Source organism: Apteryx mantelli, chromosome 3 (assembly GCF_036417845.1).
Source record: "Apteryx mantelli isolate bAptMan1 chromosome 3, bAptMan1.hap1, whole genome shotgun sequence".
Taxonomy (NCBI): Eukaryota; Metazoa; Chordata; class Aves; order Apterygiformes; family Apterygidae; genus Apteryx; species Apteryx mantelli.
The window spans coordinates 83330499-83353111 of NC_089980.1; the positions used below are offsets into that span (position 1 = coordinate 83330499).

Sequence of the window (22613 nt, forward strand, 5' to 3'; positions counted from 1 at the left end):
ATCATATTTTTTTCTGGATGTTAATTAGAACTAATCAGATAAACTTGTTGCTGAACTGGACCTTCAGCAAAGTAGAAAGGGGAAAGTATACTGTCCTGTGCAGCAAAGCTACTACACACCACATGTATTCGTCTGCACTGTAACCCCCATGGTATTGGGGAGTGCAGCATATGACACTCAGAGTCCCTGAGACCATCATCAACCAGCAAGACAAATAGTGCAATACATCTGTAGTACTATTCCATAATCTTACGTGACCTCATTTACTGAATCCTCTTACCCATCTTTTCTGAGGGGCTAGAGAGCACCGAAACCTCTAGCCTGGTTGTTCTGCCCAGTTTCTTCATCTTAGCACTGTTGTTGAAAGCTGCTGGCAAGCCTAGATTTTAGTGCAAACAGAAAAGCCTGTCTTTCAGAGAAGCAATGATAGGTTCTGAACTGGCTTTCAGTTCACACAGTACCACACTTTGTTGTTTTTTCATCATGCTGAAGCATAATTTGTCTTGATGGAATTAAATTAAAATGTCATCTCCCCCCCCCCCCCCCCCCAGCCATTTTGAGAGGGGCTGACCAGTTTACGTATTCACCGAGCACAGTTGTTAGAGCAAGCTTTAACTGTGGGGTTTGTTTTTCACAGCACTGAGCTGCTCAGCTGAAGAGAATGAAAACTACCACAGCACAGAAACTCTTTCGAAGAAGCTCTTGGATGTCTGTCAGTTACGCAAGGATATCGATGAATTAAGGACTATAATGTCGGACCGTTACGCTCAGGACATGGGGGACAATTGCATTACTCAATGACAATGTTTCATCTAGCAACAAATGACTTATTAAACATTGCTGTGTCACAGGTCTTTTCATTTCTATTAAGGAGCCATATTGGAAGATTGCAAATAGAGCTGCACATGCATATCTATGAGGACTGTGCATATTTAATCTTGGGAGTTGGGTGGGGAGGGGAGCATCATGGTTTGAACAGAGTGGTACAAGCTACAAGAAATCTTTCTCCAAACTACTGAATGTAGGAGCAAGCTGTGAAGAATGTTTCAGTTGGATACTTGTTTCCTTCATTAGGACTCATTTTAGGACTCATTTTATTACTTCATGTGGTTTCTGGAATGAGAGCGTCAAAATCACCATGTTGCTACTACTCTGTCCTTGCCATTCAAACCTTTGCTGAAGGAAGCATCTGTATTCTGAAATTGCAGAAAAGGGTCAAAGGACCTAGAGCTGTATGTGGTGAAGCCAGAGGCTTCAGCGACTGCACTTCATTCTAGAAATTGCAATTGGAATAATTCCTGAGCACTGCAAAAAGTAACTACTCTTTAAATCACCTAAAGAATTTGACAGAGGAAAGCTGTTATTTTCAGTAATGGATCACTAGCATGCTTTCCCAATAGCAGAAGCAAAAACAAGTTTTAACTTCTTTACGTGCATGAAATTCATCAAATTTAGGACTATTAAATCTCCGCATTGCTTTAAGAAGTTTCAAAAGTATGAAGTCTGTCACAAACCCAGAGAAGCTGGGAGGAAAATCATGGCATAGGATGTGGCTATCAGAAAAAGAGTAGGCTGTATTTTAGTGTTCATACCATGCTTTCTTCTTCTTTTTTTTTTTTTCCTTCCTTCATATCTGTTTTAAAATGTGGCTAGTCTATATATGCAAGGTTCTATCCCAGAAGGCCTCTGAGGAGGAGGTGAGCAACCTCAACCATTTCTTACTAGAGCTACGAAACGGGTGTTTGACACTTTGCAAAATCAGGGCTCAAAGCAGAATGTTTCCGCTTGCCAGTGTTGAATACTCAGTTATCTGAAGACTGCAAAATTTTCCACATTGTTTGGGAGTTTTGAATTCCTCCATATTTGTAGGAAGAGATTACATTTAAAAAAAGAAGATAACATATTTTCATAGTTTATTCAGTGAGTGTCACTTGGCAGTGCTATTTCACTCCTGTGGGACAGCTGGAATACTGACCACTCTACCTTCCTGCAACAGTACTGAAAGTTAGCTGAACAGTTGTGTGTGGTGTAAAATAGTATTTTACTGAAGGAAACAAAAGTCCACAAAGAGCAAAACCACTCTTAAATCACATTATTAAGAAAAAATATGAGCATTGACTATATGTGATATTTAAAGAAAGTTTGGAGTGGCTGAGGTGGAAGTCAGTTGGTCAGCTGCCCTGCAGTGTTGGTAACAGCAGAAATCTCTGTTAAAAAGCATAACGGTTAGGACTAAGTAAACAGAGAGTAAAATTCTTGTAACAAATGAGTTAGTATCTTCAATTTTCTGATGATATCTAAACTAATAGGAAAAAAAGCATATAGCAACATAGACTAAAGTTACCAATGTTTAACTTGGCAATTTTTCACTTTCTGTTCTATGTTAAACAGTTACTGTTAATGTTGTTTTATATTTTAGTGATTTAAAAAATGTTGGTTTTTTTTAACTATATGGACTTATTTATTCGACAATATTCTTTATCATGAACCTACACCTGGACTAATCTGTGAAAAATAGTGTTACTATCTATATTATTGCTTCATGGTATTTTCAGGTAGATTAACCTGACTGATCCACCTCCTTGCAAGCACTAAAAAGAATGTCTAAATGAAATCTCAAGTGAAGTTGCCCAGTGTCTACACTTCAGAGGAAGAAAGGAGGCCATTTATTTTTGATGTCTAAACACTGCTCTTTCTATAGTTTTGAAGATATACCTTCATACTAGTGCAAAACAGAAAACCAGGATCTTTGTGCAAATAGACTCTCCTCGTTTCCTGTGCCTCTAACAGTACTGGCTTTTATAACTGGAGCATCAATATTTTTTAACAGCCAGTTCCTTTGATGTAGTTCATTGTTCTTGGCCCTGCAGTGAAATAATAGGCCCCAGTTTATGGCATCTTTGTCTGGTATCAGAAATTCAACAATAGAATTTCAGATAGTAACCTAAAAGTATTAGGGAGGGAGGAAGTACCTAAGCCGCACATTATTTCCTTAGATGGAAGTGTTATATCTATAAAAACTACCAAGCAACACATTCTTCTAAATTTTGTGGAAATAATGAGTTTAATGGAGCGATTAGAAAGGAACAGGAGACTTTCTGAGTCCCTTTCTGTCACTTTGTATTATTAAGCTGGTCATTTGACTGGTGTGCCTCCACTGTCCCATCTCTCAAATGGTGATACTGTACAGCAGAGGTGAGATTAGTAATTTAATATTTGCAAAGCACTTCAGGAGCTTTTTATGCTCTTTAAGTATTAGTTGAAATTCCCTCAGGAAAGAGGTCCCATTTTAGTTGTAATACTTGGATTGCAATGCTACAATCTTCTTGCATTTTTAAATTTTTATTACAGAATCTGTAATATTTATGTTGACTTTAAAGCACTTGATTTTAAAGCACCCTGAGTTTATCTGCCTAAGTCATATTAAAAGTAGGGAGGTAAATGATGGATGTATGAGCCAAAGATACAGATTACCAACTGAATATATACAGTGATACAGTATTTTATTTGATTTCTTAAAATTTGGCCTATTGTAGTAGTAGCAATTGCTATATATACATCAGTTTACAGATGCCTCTAAATGGAATAAGCTTTGTCTAGGATATGCATGATTGTTTAATTGGTTAAAAAGTAGTATGTGTGGTCTCATTCAGCATATTTAATACACAGCTGATTAATGAATGTTAACATTGGAATTGCTTAGATTTAGTCATGACAACTTTTTGCTGTAGCTGTTAGACAATCTCAAGGGCTGAAAAGCAACTGCTAATGAATGGATACTGTACAGTTCTGTCTGTCAGCAAATTTGTACAGGAATTTTTTTGTATCGTTTCAGATTGAATTTATACAATCCTTTAGAAGATACTTACAGTAAGTAACTACTGTACTCAATAATGTATTTTGAAAAAGACTCAGAAAGTAACTGTCTTTGGACAAGCTATAGATGATGCTATGTATTTGCTATATAGGAGTAATGCAGCGCAATTGTGTAAACTTGGTTTAAGTTCCTAGCCTCAGCTGTGCAGCTTTATAGTGTGATAATTCTGTGAAATTATTGAGATTGCTGTAACCACCCACTCAGACTTCAACATCTTAAAACAGCCCATGGTCATGCAGTAATTGCAAGAGCCAAAGTGATTTTATCCTTTTTCACTTCAGGTTTCTTTCCTTCCTTTGCCCTCACTGGCTGCTTTTGTTTCAGATGCTCTTCCTGACTGCTTGCGGGGTGGGAGCACAAGGAAAGAACAAAAAACACTTCCTCCACCGCCTGCTGCCCTAGTGCTGGCAGCGCTGGCATGCTGCCATGTACCAGCATGGGCTTAGTTTTCTCCAGTTTTCCTGTCCTCATCAGTGTTCTTACACAGGTGGAGTTAGAGATCGATCAGTCAGAAGAGCCCAGATATAACAAGTTCTGTCAAGAGTGGGGAAAAGATCTTTTGAATTAATCTGCATTCTTAGGTTGAAAAGAAGTCAATGGATATTATGTAAAGAGATTGTTTATTCCAGTAGCTCATTAGCAATATTAATTCCACAGCTGCATACCTTTGTGCCTTTTTTTGCCCGAAGTAAGTGTATATTCCCTATGAACTGTAGATAAGTTGTTAGAATATCAATGGCTGCACCTTGTTTCCCTCTTGCCTGCCAATATTTTGTTTATAGGCTTTTGTAGTAAGGACTCTTGCATAACATCTAGAAATATAAGTACTTAAAATAGGTACTAGGTATACACTTTCGATGTTAGGCTGGTTGTAGTATGCAGCTTTTTTGAGTATGAAGCGTGAGCAGGAAACTCAAATCATAGTGTGTTGATTTTGTGTATATTAATTACAGTATATCATTAGTTCAGTGGGGAGGAGTGTTTGGAGCTAACTTTTAAAAGCACAGCTGACATATGTACTGGATCAGTCCCTAAAGACTGGTAGCTTGTAAATTGGGTTCAATTTTTGAACCGCTCAGAATACCTCATATGTAAATAGAGTTGTCATGACTTAATCAAAATGTGTTCATTGTAAAAAGTAAAGGAGCCACTGGCTGGCTCAGCTTTAGGCTTATTGTTCTTGCCTCTTTTTGTAATTTTTTTTAAAGTAGGGTTTACAGCTAGAATTTTGAATGCCAAAGTTCTATTTATTAAATAATAATAAAAGTTTTCATTGTTAATGACTGGTATTTTTCCACTGGAATTTGTTTGTTGATGTTTGGGATTTGTATCCACAGAGCAAAAATAAATTTTCTTATAAAACTGATTTTCTTTTCCATTGTTCCATTTGTCCAATACCTGGCATGTAACAGAAGGGACCAAAGCTAGACTAATGGCTGGAGACAAGAAATGCAGTGTGAAAGAAGCCCCCCCTAGCAGGCACCCCTAACTTTCCTTCAGTGCAGTTTATATTCTATCTAAATATCAACTGACCAAGCTCTCTTTCTGGCATTAATTTTGCTTTAAAAAGAGGGCATTGGTAGCAAAAGTATTACTTGAGGTAATGAAAGGATTTTAGAAAAGAGTTGCTTGTAAAGTCCCTACTGCTTTTTTAGGAGGAGGATGCTATTGCCCACCTCAGATGTTGATTAACAAGAGAAATGTGTAGGCAGCAAAAACACTGAACTAGAAAAGTTAGTGGTGTGCAGTCTTTTTTCCCCATCCTACAGTGAAACACAGGTTGAGAGCTCTTGAGTCAGTCAAGCAGGGGAGTTCACTAACGTTACAGTTGAACATTAGCTGATCAGAAAGGTAAATGGGAAGCAAATATAAAGCTGCAGTAAGTTTGGTGATATAAAGGCTATTCTGGAGAGACCTGGTGGTTGTTTCCCCACAATCAGGTTTTCCTCACATCTTACAGAAAGTCCAGATAACAAATGAAAAGTGCTAGACTGCAAGAGATGGGTTTCATTTGGAAGAAATCAGCTGGATGCTTTGCTACAGACAACGGACTGGCAGGGCAGATGCCGCTTAGATCTCTTGTGGCAATGCCTTTGCTCTTTAAGCCCATCAAGCAATATGCTTTATAAACTCTGGCTGCTCCTGTACTAATAAAATCTAGTCTAAAGATGTATTAGGCATTTACCCTTTATCTTGCAGCCGGACACATAAGCAAAACTCTTCTCTCAAAACTGGATAGCGCTTTTCTACCAGAATAGTAGTTCTGGGGTGGAACAGCGGATCTAGGTAACCTGGAGCTCTGTTTTGGCTGCAGAGGAAGCCTGTGCAAGTCAAATCCTGAGGCAGAGCAAGTGTATCAGTGCGAAATCTGGGTTTGTTCATAAGTTCAGTAGCTGGGCTCCTGCCTGCCAGCTGTGGAAAGGGAAAAATGATGATCCCAAAGCTCTTTCAGAGATCATAGAGGGGAAGAGGATGAAGATTTTGCCTTTTTACATCCTCAGCTGAAGTAAACATGAATCTGGATCATAACAGAAAAGGGAAGGTAGCAGCAGTGACTCAGATCTAGTTTAAGCTTCTGTCGGTCTGCATTTCTTGCTGGACATAGGTAGGACTCTTCAACTTTGGAACATGTGGCTGCCCCAAAGCCAGTCACATGGGGGGGGGGAGAGAAAATTGGATGTGAAGCAAAAGCAATAGTGGGTCTGGTACCAAGGAAGAAACTGGGGATCACAGGATCACAAAGGCGATGCAGGGTCTTTGTTTTGTTTGTTTTAGACAGCAGAAATGGATATCTAGGTTAGACTAGCTAGAAAGATAGTTAAGGTGTTCAGAAATCCCTGCTGTATGAACTCCCGCAGGTCACTGTAGTGCCACCTAACCAAGCAGTGCTGACTTCACTTCAGTATTAAGCTAGTCGATGCAGTCTGAGGAAAAGCGGGAAGTTAAAATTTTAAACATGTAACAGGAGCCTTCACAAATGCAGCGAACAGGCCAAGGAAAGTGCGGTCAGCTGAAAACGGTTCTCTCCTGACAACTCTTAGCAAAAATCTCAGAGCCCCTTTGGAGCAGCAAGTGCTGAATGAGCTTTGCATGTAGACTGCTGGTCTTGTGCTTATCCACCAATATATCACATTGTGCAGAGCATGAAAGTTGACAATTTCTCATCTTCTCAAAGACATTAGGAAATTCACTTGAATTAGCTAATACATTTTATGTGGTACAGATCACTTGCTGTGCTCAGACCCTGTGACTGAATGTTGAGTGATGTGCTTCTCATTCAGTTGAAAACATTCTGGGCTCTGTATAAATGTATGTAAAGGGCTGCACAGATGCCAACTTTCCATAAGATTTCTGAGGATGACCTTTTGTGAACTTTTCAAAGTCAGGTTTAGGTTTCAAAGTATCATGATTAAAGCACTGCTAACAATAGTAGTGGTGGAAAATGTTCTGTTGCTTTTATGCCACAAACAAAATACAATTCCAAATGTGGTTAAAAATTAAACTTTAAACAATAACATTGTATATAGCAGCATCTTGAATAAGGACAATTTGCATCAGCTAAACCTGCAGTAGGTTACCTGCTGTATGTAAATTAAACAATTCTGCTGGATTTGCTAAGGATACTGGGTCATTTGTTTTGTAAATGAATGAGTTATGTATACGTGGGGAATTTCCAAGTGGCACAGGAAAGCATATACTGTGAATTATAGTATTTAATTATAAAATATGCATATTTCTCTTCTTGCTTTATGTGAGTTACTCCCCCTTGAGGGGCTGCTGCTTTTCCCATTCTTCCGCTTGATGTTGAAGGTCCTAATTTCATGGAGGTAAAGACATGCTTCAAGTCATGGAGTTAAAGTCTACACAAATAGTTTGGAGGGAACTTGATAGGTTCAGCTAATGTTTCTTGGATCTTTCATGAACAGTTTGGCAGCTACGCTGCAGAATTTAAACACATGTATTAATAGACCAGAAAACTGATTTACTAGTCTGTGTACCTGTGAAAGCATTTACCTAGAGGAAGGAGAAAGGATATCATAGTCAAGTTCTGGTTTTAAAAAATGGTATTTTTGCTGAGCGAATTGTAATGCTAAAGGTTGCAGAAAGGGAGTTCTCTGACCCTGAAGTTTCCTGTCAAGACAGAACTGAATGGAATTTGAGATCGTAAAAGCGTGTCTCCCATGCATTAAAAACTAAGGATATGCTGCAGCAGGTAGCCCTTGACTGCCAGAAGGATGCCGAAAAAACTCTCCCAAACCAAACTTGCTATATTGAGGCTGGCAGAAAACAGCTTTGTAGTGGCCGGAGGTGCCTAACCAGAAAGCTGCTTCAGGGTACTGCATGGTCCTCGTCGGCCCTTCTGCAGGGAGACACCTGCCCTGAAGGAGCCCGGTGTCCCCCGCCACCCCCAGGAGCATGCTGGAAAGCCCATGGGCCCAAAGCCTGGTCCAGAGGCACCTTTACAGAGAAGAAGTCATTCACATGGAGCCCAACCACATCCCTTGTGCTACGTTTCAGCTACCGCTAAGGAAAACTGCACCAGTTTGAGTGGCAGCTGCACAAAACAAGAGCCCGGTGGCATGCCCGAGGCTGTCAGCGCTGCTCTACGATGCAGGGGCTTGCACGGCCCTGGGCTGTGCTGCGCTGTGCAGCGGGCTCATGCCACGGGGGTACCCGGGTCTCTGTGGATGGGAGCCAGCCTGTGCCCTCATGCTGTCCGATTCATCACATAGGACCCCGACAGGCTGAGAAGAAGCTAGATTTTGCCTTGCTTTTCACTGTCCTGATTCCTCAGTCCTTTCAAAGACCTGATGTGCCTTTGGCAAAATCCAGCTAGCTCTTTCTGATTTGCCTTCAGACACCATGTTTGCCTTGTTTTTTCTTTTTGTTGTTGTTGTTTTGTTTTGTTTTAAAGCTGTAAGCAAACTGAAAAATTGGTACTCTCTTCTTAGCAGTAACAGTGTGTGGTTGATAGCCATTCAAAATCATTAGAATAATACAATTTCCTGAATTAATAGACACTTTCGACCTTCATCGTACCTGGAATTTACTGCCGCCCTCAGTGTGCTCCCCTTGGCTCTCTTTAAATACACCTAGGAGGTCTGCTGCTGTTACCAAACCATACTCACGCTATTAGAAGATAAACTGGTGGGCATATTACAATCATAGATATAAGATTTGGACATCATTGACCTAGAAGAGAATCACTAAAATTTCAGAAGGAGCTAAGTGAGACCCTGCCCCTCCCCCAGAAACAGGAGGCAGGTAAATCTTCATTTTTTGGCAGCAGCTTCTTCAGGATTTGGGTTAGCTGTGACACAAGCATTGCAGCAGGTTGATTCAGTGACAAGACATCAACCTTATTCCATGTACATTAGCACAAAGATGAAGTGGCAGAGGTTAGACTTTTACCTGTTCCCAAGACAGAAACACAGAATCACAGAATCGCTGAGGTTGGAAGGGACCTCTGGAGATCATCTAGTCCAACCCCCCTGCTCAAGCAGGGTCACCTAGAGCACATTGCACAGGATTGCATCCAGGCGTGTTTTGAATATCTCCAGAGAAGGAGACTCCACCACCTCTCTGGGCAACTTGTTCCAGTGCTCTGTCACCCTCACAGGGAAAAAGTATTTCCTCATGTTCAGATGGAAGCGTCTGTGTTTCAGTTTGTGCCCGTTGCCTCGCGTCCTGTCGCTGGGCACCACTGAAAAGAGTCTGGTCCCATCCTCTCGACACCCTCCCTTCAGATACTTGTACACGTTGATAAGATCTCCTCTCAGCCTTCTCTTCTCCAGGCTAAACAGGCCCAGCTCTCTCAGCCTTTCCTCATAAGAGAGATGCTCCAGTCCCCTAATCATCTTTGTAGCCCTTCACTGGACTTGCTCCAGTAGTGCCACATCCCTCTTGTACTGGGGAGCCCAGAACTGGACACAGTACTCCAGATGTGGCCTGTCATACTGAGCAATAAAAGCAGTCTAGTTTAAAATATTTCAGAATGTCAGGAGCTGAACAGAAAGAAAATGGGACCTAGACCCCAGCCCACTTCTGCAAGTGACCACTTGCTGTAATAGGATAAGAATTCCCTTTACTTATAAATCCTAATGATATACTCTTAGGAATCAAACAAACAGACAGATATCTTTTTTCACTATGTTCCAGGAGGTTAAAACGTTTTCCCCCCAGTCTACAGTATTGATTCTTTGATGACAAATTAATTGCTATTCTTTTTTCTATGACTTGTATTTATGACTACAGTGTTGTGGAGATAAAGTATTACAGAAATCTATTTAGCTAAGAGCTTGAAGCTAAAGCAATAATTTGAGCAAGGAATATAGGCAATGCATTATAGTCCTACTATACTCTCTATAATCACATCTGCTTTCATTAATTTGCCAAATCATTTTACAGGACTCCACAATCATTTTCAGACTTTTTTAAAAAAATCACTGTATTTCCAACCATAGTAACCAGGTGCATTATAGCTTGGGGGGGGGGGGGGAGGAAGGAGGAGAGGAAACACCTAGCTGTCTAAATAGGTTTAGGTATACATAAGAGCAAGATATAGTGTCAGAGCAATGTGGATGACAGGTGTTGTTGGACTGGCACAGTTTCTAACCTTCTGCTATTTTTGATATCATAATGGTTAAATCAGACTATGGCTGTTTCTCATCAGTCATCACTGGAGGAGATCCAGCGATAGAGAGGGAGAGCCTCTGCCTTGCAAATGGATATGACTGACCCAGGTGACTGATGACATTGACTTTCTTCAGAGGATCGTCTTTCCCTGGGGCATGGACACTTGAGCTGGTCACGAAGCTGATCTTGACCCAGCTCAGCTGAGCCCAGTGCTTTGAGGTGGCCTGAAAGCAAAGCCAGTACCTGTGGCAAACCTGGAGCCACAGGGCAGCTGTGCAGCAGGGCAGGAGGGACCGGTGAAGGCCCTCTGTCCCACCGCAAACAAGTCCTACCTGCGACACACTCTCTTATGTTCATATATGCACCCCCCTGCAGTCTTTGAAAACATGGTTGCCTTTATGCCTTTTTCTGCCCATGACCACGAACACAACCACCTGAGCCCTGGCTCAGTTCAGTCACTTGAAAGTTCCCATGGGATTTTCAACCTGGGCTTCCTGCTTGGCGAGTCTGGCTGTGCTGGGCCGTGTTGCTGGGTGTACCCTCCCAGTCGGGGCCTTGGATAGGGCACCCCACACACCCGTCACCCCGCCCCCTCCTTAGGAGCCCGCTTCATCACCTACACCCTTTAGAGGCTGTTGGCCTAAATGCTCCCTTGGTGTCAGCTCCATTGTCAACCATAACACCAGCTGGTACAAACAGGTGTCAGGTCTCTCCTTGTACTGCATCTCGACAGGGAATGGCCGTTCACTTGCCATCGCTGAAGTATTTGAGAAATTCACAGAGACTCCGGCATACATAAAGAATACAAAGAGGTTTAAGTACAAAATATTAGATGTGATGCCTGGCATTCGCTGCCTGAACTATTAATAGTCTAGGTCATCTTCCAGCTCTCAGCAAAGCTGGTTTGGAGGTAAGAAGTCTTCTGTCTCTCCAGAAGCAGACATCACCTCCCAGATTTGTCAGTGTGCCAGCATGTCTCATCTCAAGAGCCGGTAATGAGTATTCATTGCTATTCCAAGTTATATATTTGGCTAATGAACAGGTCAAGTTCTGTGTTACACATGCATTTTCTAATATGAGGTTAAGTACTATGAAGCAGCAGATTTTTTTCTGGATAAACGTGTTAAGCCTACCTGAACCCTCTCAGGCCCGAAGGGTATCCCACACTACTCTTTCATCACAAGGGCTGAGCTGTACCAGGAAGGGTGCCTCAAGCGCAAGGGACAACAGCTGGCGATACTCACTGCAAACCTCCCTGAGAAAAAGGGAATAGAGACTGGGATTTCACCCTAAAGCACTAATCCCTGGGGAAGACATAGAGTAAGAAAGCAGCATTTTTAATGGTTTGGATCCCAAATTCTGGGAGCTGTGTAAAGATATTGGGAATAAAATGGAAGAGTTTTCTGCCTGAATGAGCAGAGAGCCTGCCATAAAGCTGAAGCACACCCAACCGCTATCCTTGCTCTAATTACTGCATCTTGTTTCCCAACAAAATAACAGATTTCATAAGCTTGGCACGTTAATTAGTAGCATACCTTTCCCCCTTCTCCTCTTACAGCGGTACTGCCGTCCGGGGATGGTAGTTAACTTTAATGCTTACTGCCCCTCATACCCACTACTCTGAGGACATTAATGTGAATACCATCTCCTTATCCTCTTTATGTTGGAGCCTGGAGCAGCGGGAGCCAGTTTCAGGACCCTTCTTTAATCAGTAACTCTGTTATATAATAAATATAATAAATATGTGGGTTAAACCCACAAAACAGCCACCTCACAGAAAAAAAATCATCGCTGAAATATTAGAATAATAAGCTGAAGAACATCAAACTTCAGACGTGCACAGCCTTGCTTTTGCAAGGCTTTCTGAAATGGGGAAATACAGGCCAGTCAGCTAAATCATGGGAGCTTGCCACTTTTGGGAGAGAAAATAAAGGTTACAGCTAACAGCAAGGTGGAGCAGCCTTACATCACCACTACAGCGAGCTCTGCTGCACAGCAGCGTGTCATGAAGTGGTTTGATTGATGGCATAATCTGCTCAGCCCCAAGACACGCTTTGTTATACAAGCCCGTGACAATCAGATCATTAGTTACATTATCGCCCACTGCCTTAGTGCCCGTGAAATAGGGAAGACAAGTAATAGGGTATTTTTAGTCTAAATCATGGTTCAAACATTTTAATTAAAAGCCAGTTATAATCAATCTGTTTCTAACACCCTTTCACCCACCTGTATTCATAAAAATTAATTACCACCATAAAGAGTGAGTGAGTGAATATATTCTGTTCCTGGTCACTGACAGCCTCAGAGCCCAGATCCTGCTGCTGCCCTGGGAGTTACGGACACACAGTCAGCCCAGGCTGCCATGTGCATGGGCTCACCTGCTCACACACCTTGGGTTAACAACCTCCCTGATGCTGGCTATGGCTCGGCATGGTGTGCATTGCAGATCGTCTAAGGAAAAACGTCTGCCTGCTCAGACCCCAGTATTTCAGAAACACCCACTTGCTTCTTAGAGGTGAGGAGAGAGGAGCTGAAAACACTCAGATTTTCACCAATTTAAAAAGAAAATTGTCTTCTCAAAACGCTGGCATTTTCGGAAAATCCCAGATCTTCCCCAAACTGCTGCCGCAACAGTCATGGAGGTCAGCACACAAACTACCCCAAATAGCCGAGAGAACAGCTTAGGTGTCCTAGACAGCTTTAAACTAACTACAGGTAGCCTGATTTAAAAATATATTGAGAATGTAAGAATAAATACAAAACAGATCCTTTTAAAAAATAAAAATAAAACCCAAGTCATCGGCTAAGCTTTTCTTTGACCTTCACAAAACTCATCACTGAGACCAACCTGGGTAAACAAAAGGAGATTTTGTCCTTAAAATACCTCATTTGGAAATTCAGCCCTTTCCAGCATCTCTGCACTTGTTTGAAGCAGAAATGCTTCCTCTGCCAAAGTGCAATCAGCAATTTTAACTGAATTTTTTTTCAGTTGTCAAAGAAAGGGATACCATGGTTATTTCACTCTGCTTGGAATACACAGCTTAGTGTATCCATTAACAGGGCTGGAAAGCAGCTTCTGGTAAGGGTTAGTAAGAAGGAAACAATTGCTGTACTTCTATAAGCAGCTTTGCTCTCTCACTGCCATTTATCTCTGCATTTATGTGTTATTCCTCATCATTAGATTCGAGTACCCTGTTGCGTTAGTGAGCGAGCTCCAGTTCAGCACTCTGATAGAGCAAGCAGGCGTCACACAAGGCTATTTGCCTTCATTTTCTGAAAGTAATATAGCAAGCGAGCTCTACAAATGCTGATAACTGACCCATATCAGGTAACATGGACCCTTGGGCTGATACATGGGCTATACCATAAAAACATTTGAGACTGTGTGTATTGCATCAAATTGCATTTTTTTGTTTTAGGGTGTTTCAAGCTGGTAGGGGACTTTGTCCTAAGCAACTCTGATTTTAAGAGACATCGATATTCTACATGAAGCAGTTTCTCCCTACTTTGCAGGTTGCACAAGAAAGGCCAAAGCTAATATGAGGGCTGAACTCCCTGCTCATTCCAGAAGTGAGCTACCCCTGCCCCCTGCCAGGGGTTGCAGGCTGTGCTGAAAGCAGGACAGTCACTTTGCTTGTTCAGGGAGAGAGGAGGAGGCCTAGGGCAGAAGCACTAACCTACTGCCTGGGAAATAAGCCCTTCCCTTGTCACTGGGGAACTGGGACCTGGTTCTCCTGAGGGGGTTCAGACCTGTAATGGCTACTTCTCAGGAGAGCACCTTAGTAATGAGATTACAGACCATGGTAAAACAGGGGCAAACGATCTTGCTGAAGGTCATAGGACCCATACTTCATCAATTTGTTAATGAGGATGTTATGGGAAACAGTGTAAAAAGCCTTGCTAAAGTCAAGATAAACAACATCCACTGCTCTCCCCCCATTCACTGAGCCAATCATTTTGTTGTAGAAGGCTATCATGTTGCTCAGACATGATTTCCCTTTTGTAAACCCATGCTGATTACTCCAACACCTTCTTGTCCTTTATATGCTTTAAGCATTTGTAGGCTCTTGATTAAAGAAGTTTGTTATTTGGGCTTTCTTTGACTCGAACAGGAAGAATTCCTCATAATTCTCACCATTATGATTCGTGTGGTTTACCTACATGTAAGTTAGCAGGCCAAATTTACAATGGATCAGATGCCAGAACATTTCAAAGCCTGTCCTTTCTTGTAATTTAGCCTCCACAATTTCAGTCATTAGAGCACATATGACCTCTTGTGTTACATAATTTGAAACATCACATGCTGGTTAGAAATACCCTCCCCCTCCCCTCCAAAGCCCACTTTGGAGCTTTGCTTCCTACAGGACTTGCATCATTTGCATTTATTTTTTTTCAGTCCTTAGTCTAACCTTTCTCCACAATCATCTACTGGAGTCTGAAGACTTGCCAGGGCAGGGGCTGTGTCCTTCTCTTGAATCTCTGCAATAATGTGAAGTCGCAAGACTACATCCACTTTTAACTGAAGACTTTATGCAGCAGAGATAGGTCACATGGAACGAGAGCATGCCGTGGTCTTTTGTAGGACAAGGTTGTTCCTTTGAGACCGAAACCCCTTGGTAGGCACTACCAGCTCTGCATGATGAACTAAGGAGAGGGGCTGATCCTTCTAGGCTGCCACCTTCTGAAATGTGAAATGCAACATTTGTACAGTGACAAAGGCAGCGTTCAAAATGGAAAAGCATTGGGTAGGAGTCCCTCACACACGAGTGACTGCCTGACAAGGAACGGGAGTCTGGCTTGGTGCCGAAACATAGAGCCAGAGGAGCGCAAAGGAGCTGGTGAAGTCCATATGGCTGGGGAAAAGGGAAGGGGAGAGGCCGTCACAAAGAGATAAATGGCTTGCATTAGAGGAATGTGGCAAGCAGTCAAAAGTGAGCTCTACCTTGGACATCTAGACACAAACTGTTTATGTGGTAATTCAATCCCAAATGATTGAGCTAGGGATAAAAGGAAGTTTCATTGCGAGGCAGCAATCTGTCAGTGCTTCAGGCTGAGGGCTATGTATGTGCAATATTAAATAGAAAAAGAGCTGGAAAATGTTATGAAAACCTTCAAAAGCTCAGGCACAGCTGTTTGATCCTTCGACAAACAGCAGACCGATTGCATTCTCTCCTTTCCTGCAGGGGGAGAGAACATCAGGACCACAAAAATGACATGGTTTCGTGAGGAAGACTCCTGGCCAAGCAAACAGAGATTTGCAGCACTGATTAGGGCAAAATGCACGGAACAAAACGTACAGGATTAATTTAAGGGGATAGATCTCAGGACCATGATGTTTGCAAGTGCTATATTTACAATGTATATTTGCAGTGTCTGTATGTCAGCGACTCAATGCACACACCAGCATATTCAGTGTATTTACTCTACTGCATATGCAGGGATAAGGGCGAGACGAGGGGTACTGCATGCAGTTTGGCTCATGCAACACGAATAGCAAGGAGCTGAGCCAGCTCCTGTCACCCCTATCTGCCAAAGGCAAACCGAAAGTGAGGGTTGAAGCCAATCCTGGCTTAAAACTCTGTGTGCCCTGCTCTCCTGCACTTTCCACTTGCACCATCGATTGCCCTTCTACCCACTCAACATTTCACTAGCTAACGAATAATGTGTTTGGCCTTTTCCTAGGGAAGATTCAAGAGCACATCTCTACACAGCTGTAGTGTGCAGAGGCGAAAGGTGATGCTGTCCTAGTGTGGTTTAGAAAATCAAAGTTTCTCTGGCTGAATGCAACATACCCTTCATTCAAGTAAAGCATTCTTCTTTGTGGGAGCCTTTAGGACCACAACCACAGAAAGGTTTATTGGCTAATCTAGTGACAAACGGCATCTTTAGAATGGAGATCTTTATTTTTGAACACCTTTGCTTTAGCATTCAGCAATGGCACTCGCTGCTGTGTTGATGAGTGAGGGGTCTGTCCTTGCCATGGACTGTGCTTGTGCCATCACTTGTTAAAATGGGGATGGGCATTTAAATACCGACTAGGAAGAAGAGAACTTACTCTGCAAATGAACAGCAAGTTATTTCAAAAGAAAAGCTGGAGACCTGGCTATCACCTCTGAGGCTTTTGTTAATTTGGTGGTATATAAGCATCAGTAATGATCAATATCATTATCAAGCAGAGAAAGAAACAGGAAAACCGTTGGTACCACCTTTTGATCAGTATTACGAACAATTTCTTTAAAGTAAAACAAAGAAAAATTAAATTGAGGAAAGCTGTCCAAAAGCACAGCTAATAAAATACCATATTGAATTCAAAGAAATAAAGGCAATTCACCTGAGGAATAAAGACTATCCATTTGTGCCAAGAAAGCCTTTGCAATAGAGCTCCATAATTCAAAGTGCAGACAGCATATGCCATCAAAGTCTTTCTAACAAGCAGAACCTATTCTTCTTCCAAAGGGAGAAGAGGAAAGACTACAGAGGTTTCATCAAAAGCATCACTAACTCCAAGATAACCTGTTCAGTACATGTCAGAATTGCTCATTTCTACATGCTTCACTAAGGCTTGGAGGATGCTTCAAAGCAGACGGGACCTTCCTGAGATGCCCCCTGTCAGTCAGGAAGTTGTCATCTGCAAACAAGCCTGCTGGGGGAGAGGAAGGGAGATGAAGTAATGGGGGGAAGAAAAAAAAAAATCCCACCAGCTCCAAGCAAAGCCTAGAAGTTCAAATGCCCAAACCATATTTATGATGAGTCTGGTGTTTTGAAAACCATGGTCTTAGGTAGTTAGGTAAATGTGTGAGTGCAGTGATTCCCACAAGCAGTGTATTTGTTTGTGAATATACAGACCCCCTCTGACCTGGCACAAGAAGTGTTTTGAATATCGGGCTGGCTGGCTGCGACCGTGCGCCTTTGGAGGGTGATCCTATGGCACGCAGAAGCTGTACACCTATCACTGCTATTGCTCAGTAAAGTGTAATGAAAGACAAAATTCAGAGCAGGAGCATAACAAAACTGGGGCCCCATCACACCCAAGTGAGAGATGGCAGCTCTTGCAGCTGGAACGTGGTAATTCCCACTGCTAGCATCAGCTATCAGGATGGTTGTTTCAGACTTGCTCCTGAGAAAGTCCCTTTTTTAGATGACTTTTTTCTATTTGCTTTTGAGTCCTGCTATAAAAAATAACTACAGAAAGCACTGAAGTGAATGGAAAAAAAAAAAAAAAACCTTAAAAAGGGACTTTCACCCTGGGGCGTGTTTGAAAGAAACAGCAATGCAAAAAGCAGTTCCCTTCGCCTGCAGTTTTTTCATCTCTCACGCTCTCGTTCTCATTGCAGACCTGTATTAGTCATCCAGACTCAGGCTCTGATCCAGCTTCCTGGTCTCAGCTGAGCAAGACCCCCCACAGGAAACCGGAAACTCTCAGGATGTTGCCAAATTAGCCCAGATGAGCCTAGACCAGCATTTTCCTCAAAGCGCAACTTCCTGCTGTGGAAATCTGTTTGCAGGGCCTCGGGAGCCTGCAAGAAGTCGGCAGACCTTTCCTTGCCTTCTCGCATGCCTTTCTCAGGCTGGGGCTACTCTCCTTAATCCACTGAGATGCCCTTCAGGTCCACCTGCTTTCCTCAAAGAAAATTTGCTGGTCATGTGCTATATTCTCTTTCCAGTTACCTGATGTGGCTCAGTTATTCTAATAGCTAGTGGAAGTAAGTGTGCTATATAAAACAGGGACACTGACCTGCCTTTTGGCTTAGCTGCTGGCTTTATTCCCCAGTGCTCCTTCATACCATTAACTTGTACTTGCAGCATGATCCTTGGGAGCAGATATGGATTTCTGGTCCTCCTTTAGTCAGCAGCACAGAAATGGCTGTAGAGACCTCTCAGGGACTGAAAAAAAAGATTTTCTTTGCATCCTGCAAGCTTCATTTCTGCTCTACAGTTTTCCCTGAATACCCAGAGAACCTGTCCAGACTCCTGGACTCTACAGTAAGAAAAAGAGGGCTTGGATCATCATTTATCTTGGATCAACATTTATCTTTGTTAGTGATTTATCACCAATCGTTATTTAATCACCAACAACATTTACCCTAGCGATGGGCATAGCAGCTAAATTATTAAGGTGATAAGGAAGCTGGATTCTCCATTAGTTCTTCTGTTTCTTTTGCAAAGAAAAGAAGAAAAAGAGTTTAAAACTAGCCTTGGGTACTCTGTCTAATTTATCTCCATAACAACAGTTGCAAACTTATTTATCCTGACACCAAACACATGTGTACAGCTCGGTCTGTTGGCCAGGCTCATCTACTTCGTGCCACTTCCCATTCTGCTACTGATTTCTGATACCAGACAAAAGAGATTAGACTGCCAAAAACAAAGCCTCTCCAGGAGGATACAAAATCGGCACTTCGGAAGTGGCACCCTGTTTCTACTGGGATCAACAGCAGGGTTTCCGTTGGCTCCAGGCAGGAGACATGAGAGGTTTAGAGTACAACCTAAGGTTCGGTAAAATGTATCGAGGGGAATAATGACATCTAAGTAAGTTCTTCGTAAGGAAGTGCAGTAGCTTCGGATGGGGGGGGGTTGCACTAACTACAACCCAACCCACCTCAGGGCCTTTTTTTGCAGGGAGATTCAGGGACCCCTATTATTTTGCAGTGTTGAAAAGCTCAGCATTTAATTACAGTTGGTTATTAATAAACCGGCTCTTCAAAGGCAAACCAAAACTGTAAAAACAAACAAAGAAACCCCCAAATCCAAACTGCACAAGAGAAGGGGCCACAGCTTGTGTCTGCAGAGGGTCCATCCCTCTTCCATTAAACTTCTGGAGATGAAGATTCATGGATCTGGAAAGCAGGTGGCACAGGTGTGGGGGAGGCAGGTGCCCCCAGCTCTGGGAATATGCCACATCTTTTTTTTTTCCTGGGGGGAGTGGGGAAGCAGGGCCAAAAAACAGCTTGTCAGGAGTATGCACAGCAGGTACATGCTTGTATCATAGCCTCCATTTCTTCCTCACTAAATTTTTTGACTCCTCTGAGGAGGCACAGGATAAAGAGGAATGATGAAGGGCAAAAGGTGTTCCTCCCATGGGATGGAGCATGGTGCTCTGTTCTTTGAGAGAGAGAGAGAAAAAAAAAAATCAACATTTGTGCAAGTTGACCCAATTTGCTCTTTTAAAATACGCAGGAAGCTTTAATCTTTTTTTTTCCCCCTGACATACCGTTTAAATTCAGAGCAATGGAGGTGTCTATATCCTGACAGACACTCAGCCCATTTCATTCAAAGGTATTCATAAAACATTTCACACACTAAAGACAGCTGTCACTACAAAGAGCGTTCCCTACAAAACAGGGGAAGTTATTATGTTAGCAGTGAAATTTACACATTATTTCACAATCTTTTGCTTTTTTTTCCTTTCCAGTCAAAAAGATGCTAAGAAAGAAAAAAGTAGTATCAAACAGCAGTACAAACAACAACCTCATGGTAAGTACCTAAGCCTTCACCCTGCAAGACAGTGACAAAACATAATCTATTATTTGTCCTTTCAATCCATGGCGACCATTTCTGTTTTCAGCCACTGTCTAAACAGTCCTGGCGGTACAAACAGCTGAGCACCCAACCCGTGTCCTGGGCTGCATTCACAGCTTCCCCTGAGCCCACCTAATTTGAGGTTAGCAAAGCTGCCGGCTGCCCGGACAGGTACCGAGTCAAATCTGGAGATGCCACAAAAGTCAGAGCCCAGGTCTCCCAGCTCCCAGGCAAGTGCCCTCACTGCGAGGGAGAGGGGAGACAGAGCAAAAGCCAAAAAAGCCAAGTCCTTGCTGCCTTGCTGTTGAGCTATTTTGAAGACAGCTTAAGGTTAGTAGAGGTGCCTGTTGTGAAGACTGGAATTGGGCGACTGTTCAGGTCTGCTTCCATGCCTGGGTCAAGGTTAGCAGAAGACATCTATGAAATCACTGCTTCAGATTAAATCAGTTCATGGCTCTCACTCCATCTATGCTCAATGGAGAAAATTAAGCACCTAACATAAGATTCTCCAGCACTCCCAGTAGCTTCCAGGAACTCTTACATTTTTCCATTGATTATACACATTACCTGAGCAGCCTCCATATTGTTTAATCTACAGAGAAGGGAACTTTGAACTGGTAAATGCATCTCAAGAAGTCTGAATCCAATTCCTCTGAAGCCTGTCACTGATGGTCAAAAAAGCCACCTAAAAAAATCCATTAATTTTAAGTTTACTTACCTCAGTGTAATCGGAATACAAATCTCAGCAAAACATCTTGGCTGAACTAACGAGTTTCTCTTTCAGTCATAGAGCAATGCCATTCTTACAGAACAATTTGCTTGAGACAAAGTACACAGGCTCTGGAGACCTCAAAATCTACCAGCACTTAATTTTCTGAATTATAAAAATTGCCACCTCAAAACATGAGAAATTAATTGCTACTTACAGCAGTACTTGTCTGAGGTACTCTATTTAAATTGTACAACTTTCAGAGTAATATGCATTACTCATCTAATGGACTTTTACATGGGGCACAATTCTGGAAACACCTTTTTTACCTCAAGCATTTGCAAGAACCTCAAAAAAGAGGCACCATAGCTGAAACAATGTGCTGGACAACAGAGAATTTGCAGGAGGGAGTTATTTTAAATGAACCTTCCAGCCTAAATAGAACCAGAAGCAGAAAATTAAGTCCTGAGTTTGTTTTTGAACTCAAAAAGTTGAAGCAGCTGAATCACTAAATATCATCATTTCAAAGAGCTTTCTGAAAACAAGAATAAAAAAATCTGGCAAATACTTGCCACGTTATGGAAAAATATATATAATGAATTTACATATATATGTAAATTTAATACGTGTACACACACATAGTCGTAATTATACCTGCACAATAGTTTTTAATTAATAAAAAGTAAACCACCAACTTGTGACATTCAGAGAGTCTTGGCAAAGTATATAAAGATGTTTGAGTTTCTATACAAAACCATAGCCCATATGGATGTTGGATTGTTGGATTATTTATAGGGTTGTAGTCTTTTTGTGTTTTAAGATCAGTGCCTAAAATGCCTTTGGGATCTCAAAGGCAAACTCTTTGTGCCTTATCTGTAAAGGACTGAGCTACATGGAGCAGTTCAGAGGAGCTGACAATGAAATCTCTAACCTACTGTCATTTAAATTGTTGCAGGACTGTTGGGAGTCCCCAGACAAGACTGCAACCCCCACTGGGTAGTCACTGTACAAACCTGTCCAAGACAGCCCTCAAGCTGAGGAGCCAATAAACCAAATAGGCAAGCTATTAAATAAACAGAAAGTAAATATAACTATTTAATACATACAGGAAACACAAAGGTTGAATTCCTTAGCTGTTGCAGAACAGGCAACTCAGTCTGAATGTTGTTTAGTGCAAATCTAGTGTGTTAACCACTGTGAAATCACCTACCTTGTCTAGCTGAAAAAAGTACTTGTACTGACCATCACCTAGGGCATTTCATGAAGAGTACTCTCCAAACCGGAAATAATTAGCTCTCACACAGCATTAGAGATGTAAGTGAAAAGGCAGGACCCATACTGAAATTTAGAATGTTACTTGGTGCCCACACAGAGGACCTTGAATTTATAGCTGGGATCAGAAAAAGAAGAAGAAAAAAAGTGATTAAAAATTTAAAAGATGCAGCAATATCCAATTGGAAAATGATAGGCACCGCATTGTTCAATAATAAGCTACTGATTTTCAATAAGACATTAAAGCATTAGGAAGCAATACATATTTGTTTCCTATAAGTAGGTTGTCTAGATGGACTAATGCTCCACAGTTACTTTTTGTGACGACGGAGAGGGAGCAAAGAGGAAACAGCACTCCCAGCCTCCATGAAAAGGCTGCCGTCATCACAGAGAACTTGTGGATGAAACCATTACACTTCTGTAGAAATGTTAAATCTACAGAAAGAGAGCCTTTACACCAAGATCAAGGGAAATGCTTCTGTTGATTTCCCAGCTAAAGCTATGTACTCTGGAAAAGAAACAGGACAACTGTCTGTCTCTGACTGAAGAGATTTTTGTATCTCCATGCCAGAAGTATTGTATGTTCTCTAAGTTCCACTT

At 41.9% G+C, this 22613-nt stretch overlaps 1 protein-coding gene and 1 long non-coding RNA gene across 4 annotated transcripts in view; both read left to right on the top strand.

Annotated features, from left to right (window-relative positions):
• Window positions 1-843, top strand: part of CEP85L (centrosomal protein 85 like) — a 118965-nt gene extending 118122 nt beyond the window's left edge. For all 3 annotated transcript variants that reach the window (XM_067293800.1, XM_067293801.1, XM_067293802.1), the window contains one exon: window positions 638-843. In XM_067293800.1, the coding sequence (XP_067149901.1) occupies window positions 638-801 (164 nt within the window). In that variant the 3' untranslated portion in view covers window positions 802-843. The remainder of the gene's footprint in view (window positions 1-637) is intronic.
• A 132-nt stretch (window positions 844-975) lies between these two features.
• LOC136991586 (uncharacterized) lies at window positions 976-5243 on the top strand. The gene is made up of 2 exons (XR_010883766.1): window positions 976-1697; window positions 3836-5243. It is a non-coding gene; the product is annotated as an uncharacterized lncRNA (long non-coding RNA).
• Window positions 5244-22613: the final 17370 nt, after the last annotated feature.